The sequence below is a fragment of the Hipposideros armiger genome, unplaced genomic scaffold, assembly GCF_001890085.2.
Source record: "Hipposideros armiger isolate ML-2016 unplaced genomic scaffold, ASM189008v1 scaffold_64, whole genome shotgun sequence".
Classification (NCBI taxonomy): domain Eukaryota; kingdom Metazoa; phylum Chordata; class Mammalia; order Chiroptera; family Hipposideridae; genus Hipposideros; species Hipposideros armiger.
The window spans coordinates 1,067,139-1,076,024 of NW_017731414.1; the positions used below are offsets into that span (position 1 = coordinate 1,067,139).

Below are 8,886 nucleotides of genomic sequence, written 5' to 3' on the forward strand. Positions count from 1 at the left end.
CAATAAAAACAGCTATGCTGGGTGGACTGATTAGAGCAGAAGCCCAAATAATGTTGCAAAAAAAATAGGAAACAAAGGCAATGGATGTTTATAAGAAAGGGAAAAACAATTACGTCAATAGAAGGAAGGCATTTCTATTGGTGCAGGTTAACATAACAGTGATGTTAATTCTAAACAATGTTTTAAATTTTCAGTCCAGTTGTCATAATTTCTGCTTTCTTGTTACCTTTGCAAACAGTTCTTTGGGAAACAAGTTTGCTTAGGCCCAGTCTAAAGGTTGTTTCACCCTGTTTTAACATCTCAGAGGTTTGAGGCATAAGACATGCCAGGCAGTTCCTCTGAGATGGCAGCTCCGTCCGACTCCATTTTAAAATGGCTCAGTTTATATTATTTTTTACAAATATAAATTTCAGACAAACGAATAAATTTTTAGTATGTCCCAAATATTATGTGGGACAAAACAGTTATTCATTATTTATCTGAAATTCACATTTGACTGGGCATCTTGTATTTTAAGTGGAACCTGGACACCTGCCCATCCTGAGATGCCTCCTCCATTAGAGCCCAGCCAGGACGGGGGCTGGTCTGGTTCTCAGAATGCACACAGTAGGCTCTTGATGTATACTTGTGACAAATGGAGCAACTCGGAGACGGCCAATGTCATTGTTCCTCCCTGTTCTACAAATTTAAAAGCTGAGCAGAGCAGGGCAGTAGGGGGTGGGGATGGGGAGGGGGATCAGAACTCTAGCCCGCCGAACAAATTCCTCCCAAAGTGCAAGTACGAGGGCCGGCCGAGTGGCTCAGTTGGTTAAGAGCTCGCTCAAGAGTTTGAGCTCTGAGCAACAGCGGTTCGAGTCCAGCCCGAGCTGAGCAGCCGCTGAGCTGCCAACAGGTAGCAGGATGGCTCAGCTAAAAAAAAAAAAAAAAATCCAAAGTGCAAGTACCCTGCCAGCCCTCCCGCTCCGTCCAAGAACCAGAGAATTGGCCATGAGAAAGCGCCACTGAGACCCCGCCCAAGCTGTGCCTGGAATTCCACTGTCAACGCTTGGTTTCGCCTAGATCCAGCTCTCTCCTGGGTTAACCTGAAACTAATGTCCTAGACTCCCCTTTTTTTGCGGGGTGGGCAGAGACAGACGACATTCAGCTTTGCAGGAGCAGGCCTAGGCCAGAGAGGACCAGAGGGGAGACAGGGCTGTGCTGAGGGTTCCAGGAAGGGTTTCTGGCGGAGGGGGCCTTGAGCTAGGCCCTGAGGATGAGTTTGTCAAGTCAGGAAAGGTTTTCAAGGCCGAGGAAACAGCGGAAGGGAAAGCTGAAGAGGGGCGAAAACCTGGAGAGTTCCGGGAAAACAGGCATCTTCGCAGAAGTTTGGACAGGATTTTCCCAGCGCCACTATATGGGTTCTCCGGGACTCATTCCGCCGAGCCACTGAAATGCTCTTGCTTCGCCTAAGGCTATGGATGGCTAGCTCGAACCCTCGCCTCACTATTTCCCACCGCCCAGTGCCTGCATTTTTTTTTTCTACTCTTCGTTTCCGGTACTCGGATCCCGACAGCTCTAGGATCCTAAAAATTCGGTCTAATGTTGCCTCGGGGAACGCTATTTCACTGCACCCCCCGCATGCAGGCCCCTGCCTCTTTCCCTGGACACAGCCAATAGAAATGAAGGTCTTCAGTGGGTGGGTGGTACGTCTTTTGGGGGCCCAATGGTAGTCGAGAACCGCTGAGCACTTTGCCAGTCACGCTGCGGAGTAGGCGGGGCATCCTACTTGGACTTGAAGCCTCGGGTGAAGGGTACTCCGACGAGCGGCTGGCAGGGAACCCATGTGGCGGGGGCTCTGGACCCTGGTAGCCCGGGCGGCACGTGGGCCTCGCAGGTGGGGTGACCCTCGGAAGGGCTGTGACAGCGTGGGGCGCTACTTGGGCCCCAAACCCTCTCTCTGGGGCCTGGGCGCCCAGTTCCCTGCGGCAGAGCCAGCCACCTTTCTAGTTCTTCCAAGCCCCAATCTCTTCATTCCCAGAGCCTACATCTAGGTTACCTGCCTCAGTCCTCAATCCGGTCACCCTCTGGCCTCAGGACCTCCAGTCTGCCCACTCCCCAGCTGCAGAGCCTCCACTTAGGGTCATTTCCCGACCATCGAACCCCTTATCCAACTGCTACTCTACAGCGGAGCCTCCCAAATGCACTGACTTTCCGCTCCTGTCCCAGACCGTGCACGCGCCAGGGCAGCAGCACCCCGGTCCCCGGATCCGGGGCCACCATTTTCGCGCTGAGTTCCGGCCAAGGCCGCTGCGGCATCGCTGTGATTCGGTCCAGCGGCCCCGCCAGCGGCCACGCCCTGCGAAGCCTCACGGCGCCCCGGGACTTGCCCCAGGCTCGCAGGGCCTGCCTGCGCCTGCTCAGCGACCCCCGCTCCGGGGAGCCGTTGGACCGCGCACTAGTGCTATGGTTCCCAGGTGAGGGGCTCCAGATCCCGAACCTCCTGTAGCTCCCACGACTCAGTTGACACCCTCCAAGCGTTTGCCCAGACTATGCCCTATTGACTCCTGGCCACACCAGGTCCCCAGAGTTTCACGGGTGAGGACTGCGCGGAGTTCCACGTGCACGGAGGCCCGGCCGTGGTGAGTGGCGTCCTGCAGGCCCTGGGTGAGTCTGCAGCCCTGGGTTCGAGGTATGGCTCTACCAGCGGGCCTGGGTGGGGGCCAACAGCTCAGTACTTGGGACCATCCCCCAGGCAGTGTGCCAGGGCTGCGGCCAGCGGAGGCAGGCGAGTTCACCAGGCGAGCCTTCGCCCACGGGAAGCTGAGCCTGACTGAGGTGGAGGGGCTGGCGGATCTGATCCATGCGGAAACTGAGGCACAGCGGCGGCAGGCCCTGAGGCAGCTGGACGGGGAACTGAGTCACCTCTGCCAGGGCTGGGCGGACACCCTCACTAAGGCAAGTCTCCATTTGCACAGTCTCTGTCTCAGAGACCCCCACCCTGTCCATCCCCTGCGTGAGAGCTTCTGGTCTATGAGCCTCCAATCTGGCCCCTTAGGTCAGGCTGGACCTGGGCAAATTGGGGAGCTAGGTTCCTGGGTGATCACAGCACCTACCACCCCTCCCCTAGGCTCTGGCCTATGTAGAGGCCTATATCGACTTTGGGGAAGATGACAACCTGGAGGAGGGCGTCCTGGAGCGAGGTGGGTCCACCTGGGGGTAGGGGGGTAGGGACATCTGACATCTCAGCCCTAGAAGACCCCTCACTCGCTCTCCTCTGCTTTCCTCCATCCACAGCTGACAGCCAAGTGCGGGAGCTGGAGGTGGCACTGGGCGCACATCTTCGAGATGCCAGGCGTGGGCAGAGGCTCCGCTTAGGGGCACACGTGGTGGTTGCGGGACCCCCCAACGCCGGCAAGAGCAGCCTAGTGAACCTGCTCAGTGCGTGGGAGGTGGGCGGGGGGCGGGGCCTAGTGCCAGAGCAGGGTCAGGTACTGCGGAATGAGCTGAGCTGTTCAAATGTGGGTAAGGGGCTAGGGCGGAAGAAAGCTGTGTTCAGCCAGGGGCGGGAGCTTGGAGGAGGTGCTCCTTCACCTTTACTGATCTTCCCTCCTTTCTCTGACCCTCTCCCCGTTTCCAGGCCGGAAGCCTGTGTCTATCGTGTCCCCAGAGCCGGGGACCACCCGAGACGTGCTGGAGACCCCTGTGGACCTGGCCGGGTTCCCTGCACTCCTGAGCGACACAGCAGGGTTGCGGGAGGCCGTTGGGCTGGTGGAGCAGGAGGGTGTGCGGCGCGCCCACGAGAGGTGGGTGGGCAGACAGGGCGGTGGGAGGAGGAAATGGGGGCCTTCCTCTCCCTTTCTCCCTGTTGCATTTATTTTTCTTTCTTTCTGAATCACAAGACTGAGTGGGGATTCTGTGATTTGTGTAGGGAGCCCTTAGATTTTGTCCTCTGCCCACATGTTCTGCCCCATCTCTCACGCTCTGCCCCGCCCCTCATGCACTGCTTTGTCCCCAGTGCTCTGTTTGGCCCCCTCACTCTCCATTCTGCCTTTAATTGCTGTACTCTGGGGTCACTGCTCAGTTGGTTCTCCCTTATTCCCAAGGCTGGAGCAGGCTGACCTCATCCTGGCGGTGCTGGATGCCTCTGACCTAGCCTCTCCATCCAGCTGCAACTTCCTGGACATGATTGTCAACCCCGGGGGAGCCTGGACATCCAATGGGAACAGCCAGCGTCTCCTGTTGGTGCTGAACAAGTCAGACCTGCTGCCCCCTGGGGGCTCAGACCCAAGTTCTGACCTGCCCCCGCACCTGCTGCTGTCCTGCCTTACGGGGGAAGGGCTGGACGGCCTCCTTGAGGCGCTGAGGAAGGAGCTGGCTGAAATGTGAGCCCACCCTACAGCCTCCCTCCACCCAAGTTCAAGTGAGGGTTGAGTCATACCTGCCCACAGGCTCAGTTTCTATATCTGCAGAGTGGGTATGATCATCCTCCCTTTGAGTGGTGGTTGCAAAGGTTAAGAGAGACCATGTTCTTTGTCCTTTCCAGATGTGGAGATCCGTCCACAGGCCCTCCGCTTCTGACGCGTGCAAGGCACCAGCATCACCTCCAGGGCTGCCTGGACGCCCTTGGCCATTACAAGCAAGCTAAAGATGTATCCCTGGCAGCCGAGGCACTGCGGGTCGCCCGGGGGCACCTGGCCCACCTCACCAGTGGAGGGGGCACCGAGGAGATCCTGGACATTATCTTTCGGGACTTCTGTGTGGGCAAATGAGGGGACTGCTGAAGCTCAGACCAGGCTGGGTGGATGCCCAGAAGCCTTGAGGCATCTGGGAACAGCTTAGGCCAAGTGAGATTCTTATGTCCTTGGGGAAGAACTTGACCCCAAAACAGTGAGTGAACTCCCTGTTGCTGGTGGTGACCAAGCTCTAGCTGGCCAGGTTCCCTTGCAGGAACTTGCTGGGAGTTCAGGCCCTGGCGTGGTCGGAACAGAGATCCCTTGGAGCTCCTTATACTAGGGGATAGCAATGGAGGGTTGGAAGGGAGATGGGAGGGTCTCAGGGGTCTTTGTTTAATAGTTTTTAATTTATTTTGCAAATACCAAAGGAATATAAAAATCTCAGGTGATTCAGAAATGTTTAACTGTAGAAATCTCCCTCCCCCTACCACCAGGGTCACGGCTTAACTGTATCCTTTTAGAACTTATCTCTGAGTGTTTGCATACTTGTGGATGCACCTGTAAAATAATGTTTTGTCTTGTATTTTCTATGTACATTGTGTGTTTATTGCTCATTCCTTTTTTATTATTAATCTCGAAACTTTGCCTCATATTTTAAAAGTGACTTGCAAAATCCTGGGGCCCTACTCTCTTTCCACTTAGTCTTCATTGATACATTCATTCACTCACTCACTCAGTGAATATTTGTTAAGGACCTTCTATGGATTAGAACTGTACATGTCATTTTACTGGATTTTCATAACAGCACGACGTAGTGGGCATTTTGTTACAGTTCTACAGATGAGGAAACAAGCTCAGAGTAGTAATTGGTTGTTGAAGGTTCCTGGCTTTGGGATTTGCACATAGGCCTGTTTAACTCTAATTTGAGTTCACTGTGAGCCTTCTGTGCAACAGGCCAAGTTCAGGGTGCTGGAGACGTGGAAAGGAACAAGCAGCCATCACCCCTGCCTTTGTGAGGTCTGATGGCTGCTGTGCAAACCTACAGTGAGGAAACCTGACCTGGTCAGCGACTTGGCTGGCTGCTCTGCAGAGGTGGCATTTGTACTGACATCTGAATGGTGAGAAGGCGGAAACCAGATGGAGGAGGCTTGTGAGAGTGTCCCAGGCAGAGGGCACAGCATATGCAAAGGTCCTGAGGTGGGAGCATCACATTATGTTCAAGGAAGAACAAGGTGGTCAGTGTGTCTGGAGCAGAGTGAGTGAAGGGAAGAGAAGAGGGAGGTGAGTTCAAGGAGAAGAAGGACCTGATGATAGTGAGGCCTTTGATTCTGAGACCAATGGGGAGGCCGGCTATAGTGGTGATGAACCAGCAGAGGGCGCCATGCCCTAACAAGGGAGATTCCTGATTGTCCATCAGAGCTCCAGCCCTGAGGGTGCCAGGGATCCAGGCTTCCACACCCACCTGGCAGCTTATGAGTGGTCAACTCCCCTTGCCAGAGGCGGAAACTGAGTCTCAAATAGGGTCAGGATCTTTTCCAGAATTAGAAAAAGGTCCCCACCTCCAATGGTAGTGCTTTTGGGTTCCAGGGGACACATGAGCAGAGGCAGGGATGTGTCCAGGGCCCAAAAAGGGTATGAAAGGGTCTTCAGGAGGCACCCACCACCCAACTAAAGGGGACCCCCAAACTTGGGTTTTCACAGACTTCATTGCAATATGTCACTATTTGTTGATTTCTTTGCTTATTCAACAGCTGTGGTCGCCCCTGAGTGGTGAGCTCCTGGAAGGAAAAGGTCACTCTTTGAGATGAGTCCATGGATATTACTATCACGCCCATTTTGCAGAAAAGCAAACTGATGCTCAGAGAAGAAAAGCAATAATATGGGTCTAGTGGAGATGGGTGTCCAGATGTCATGCCATGGGGAGAGCCCAGACAGCTCCCAGGACGGGTGTGCGGGGTCCGGGTGGGGAGGGAGACACTGTTGAGGCAGGATGCCTGGGCCTCCACCTACCTTCCCCTGGGCCCTGGCACAGGTCTGGACCGAGGTCCTTGGCTACAGTCCTTTTTTTCCAAGAAGGGTGAGGCAGTTTGTGGGAAGCAGCCATGGGGGTTATTTATAGAGGTCACAGGAAATCTCCAGAGTCAGAACCTCACCCAGTGACTGGATCACAGGGTTGCCAATTGCTCCCAAATGGTACTCAGTCCCCCTCCATTCTCCACCCCCAGGGGAACCACCAAGTCTGGGTGAGTCAGAGCTACAGGATCAGGGCTGCAAAGTGAGGGATGGGGCTGGGGAAACAAGGGCTAGACCTGGGGCATCCAGGAGGGCTGCCTGGAGGAGGGATCTCTAGGGCTGGGCCTTGGAGGAAGAATTTATCAGGCCAGAAAAAGGTATTCTAATCTGAGGGCATAGCACAAATTAAAATTGAGAGTCAGTGAGTCTTAAAAATAATTTAAAAAATAGAGCTGGTGAGTCTTTAGTCAGAGAATTAAACATCCAAGACAGCTGGAGGCCAGGGCTTCCCTATGCAAGGGGGTAGGGGGTACAAGAGAGACAAGGAACTGGACTGTGTGTCCAGGGTAATGGGGAGCCATGGAGGGTGTGTGAGACAGAGAGGGACGTGGTTGGATCCCATGATGGAAGGATCTATCTGGACCAGCATGGGGGCCATACTAGAGGCAGAGGCTGAGGTCTAGGTGTTAGAGGACTGAACCAGGGCTGGGCATTAGGGCTGGTTGGAGGGATGACATCCTGGGATTCTCTGGATGGGAGAGACCAACTAAGAGCTACAGACCTGTGCCCATGTGTCCAGAGAGTTTAGAACAATTATTATCACATGCATTTCTCAGATGAGGAAATGGAGGCTGAGATGGATTGAGCCAAGATTTGAACCCAAAAATATCTGGCTCCAGAACCCAAACTCAGGCGTCCTGTGTTTGCTGAGACTGGCCAGATTCTGTGTTTTCTCCAGGACTTAAGGTTTCTCCAGGACTTAAGGTTTCTCCAGGACTTAAGGCTGCCCCGGCAGTAGGCTTAGGGTTAGGGACGTCCCCGCTTCCTTGGGGCCTCCAGACTGGCCCCTCTGGGCAGCCTGGCCTTGCTGACCCCCCTGCCCTGGCTTGGCGGGGCCCCAGCCAAGTGTTTCCTGCAGCAGCGGTCTCTCACCCGCATTTCCTTATCCAGGAAGTATCGCTCCTTTGTCCCTCCAGACTTGCCTGCCCTAAGCTAGTGTTGCCAGCCTCATCCTCATGATTCATCCCTCTCCCTGGGGACGGACTGGGAGGGAATCAAGGGTAAGGGTTGGGGAGGAGGAGGGGAGACAAGCTAATATTCTAGATCACAATTTTTAGGTTTTTTGGTCTGTGGCTATTTGCTGTTCTTTTTTCTTTTTTTTTTTTTTTTTTCCTGGAGTTTTCAGGGATAAAGTCCCAGGAACAGTGTGGCTGATTCAAAGAGTTGGTACATCTTTACTTTTATTAAATATCACCAAACTAATTTCCAGAAGGGCCATGATGAGATATTCATTTCTACAAGTCCTGTAAAAAAAAATGCTCTTTTCTCTATATCTTTACCAGCAGTAGGTATAACAACTTTTTAACTCACCCCCCCTAGTCTGCTGGGTATAATGTGATTTCCCTGTGTTTCTCTAATGTGCTTTTCCCCTGCTACCTGCTAAGTTAGTGACAGGGGTTGAAACGCTCCAAAATTGGATGCAGGTGCCCTGACATCCCATCTTGCTACAAACAACAAAATAAAACAAACAGCCTGAGACTTTTGTGATATTGTTCCTGGAATAATTTTGGCGAGGAGGAGTTCCTGCAATTGACGACAGGCTGTAGTAACCTCAACAATTGTTGTCAAGACCTGGGGGAATCTTTGCAAATCTAGAAAAATGAAAACTACAAATGGATAATTTGCTTTTTAAGAAACTGCCTTGTAGGGCTGTCCAAGTGGTGAGTTGGTTAAGAGCTGGCTTGGGACGCCAGCTCTGAGCAGCAGGGTCCCGGTTCGGATCCCACATGGGGGCCAGTGACACTGCCCTCTACAGCTAAGATGGTGAACAACAGCTCGACCTGGAGCTGGGCTGCCGTGAGTCGCTGGCAATGGCTAGGCTGCAGCCCCTGCTGCAGTGGGCTGCCATAAGCTACCGTGTTTTGCTAGTTGGCAGCCAGTGTGAGCTGCCAAGACCCGCCATGAGCGGCCGTCCAGAGACAGGCGACTGATCTGCCTCACC

General features: G+C 53.8%; 1 protein-coding gene across 3 annotated transcripts; it reads left to right on the forward strand.

Annotated features, from left to right (window-relative positions):
• Positions 1–937: 937 nt before the first annotated feature.
• GTPBP3 (GTP binding protein 3, mitochondrial) lies at positions 938–5,242 on the forward strand. Of its 3 annotated transcripts, none has more exons than XM_019641940.1 (9): positions 938–1,873; positions 2,206–2,453; positions 2,557–2,643; positions 2,732–2,934; positions 3,107–3,179; positions 3,274–3,417; positions 3,617–3,782; positions 4,083–4,399; positions 4,523–4,611. In XM_019641940.1, exons 1-8 carry the CDS (start codon positions 1,821–1,823, stop codon positions 4,363–4,365), a joined length of 1,257 nt encoding a protein of 418 aa, XP_019497485.1. In that variant the 5' UTR covers positions 938–1,820; the 3' UTR covers positions 4,366–4,399; positions 4,523–4,611. The 3 variants fall into 3 exon arrangements, with proteins under 3 accessions (XP_019497485.1, XP_019497484.1, XP_019497483.1); XM_019641939.1 differs by having other exon boundaries at positions 939–1,873; positions 3,274–3,390; positions 4,083–4,361; positions 4,523–5,242; XM_019641938.1 differs by having other exon boundaries at positions 941–1,873; positions 4,083–4,361; positions 4,523–5,242.
• The last annotated feature ends 3,644 nt before the right edge of the window (positions 5,243–8,886 follow it).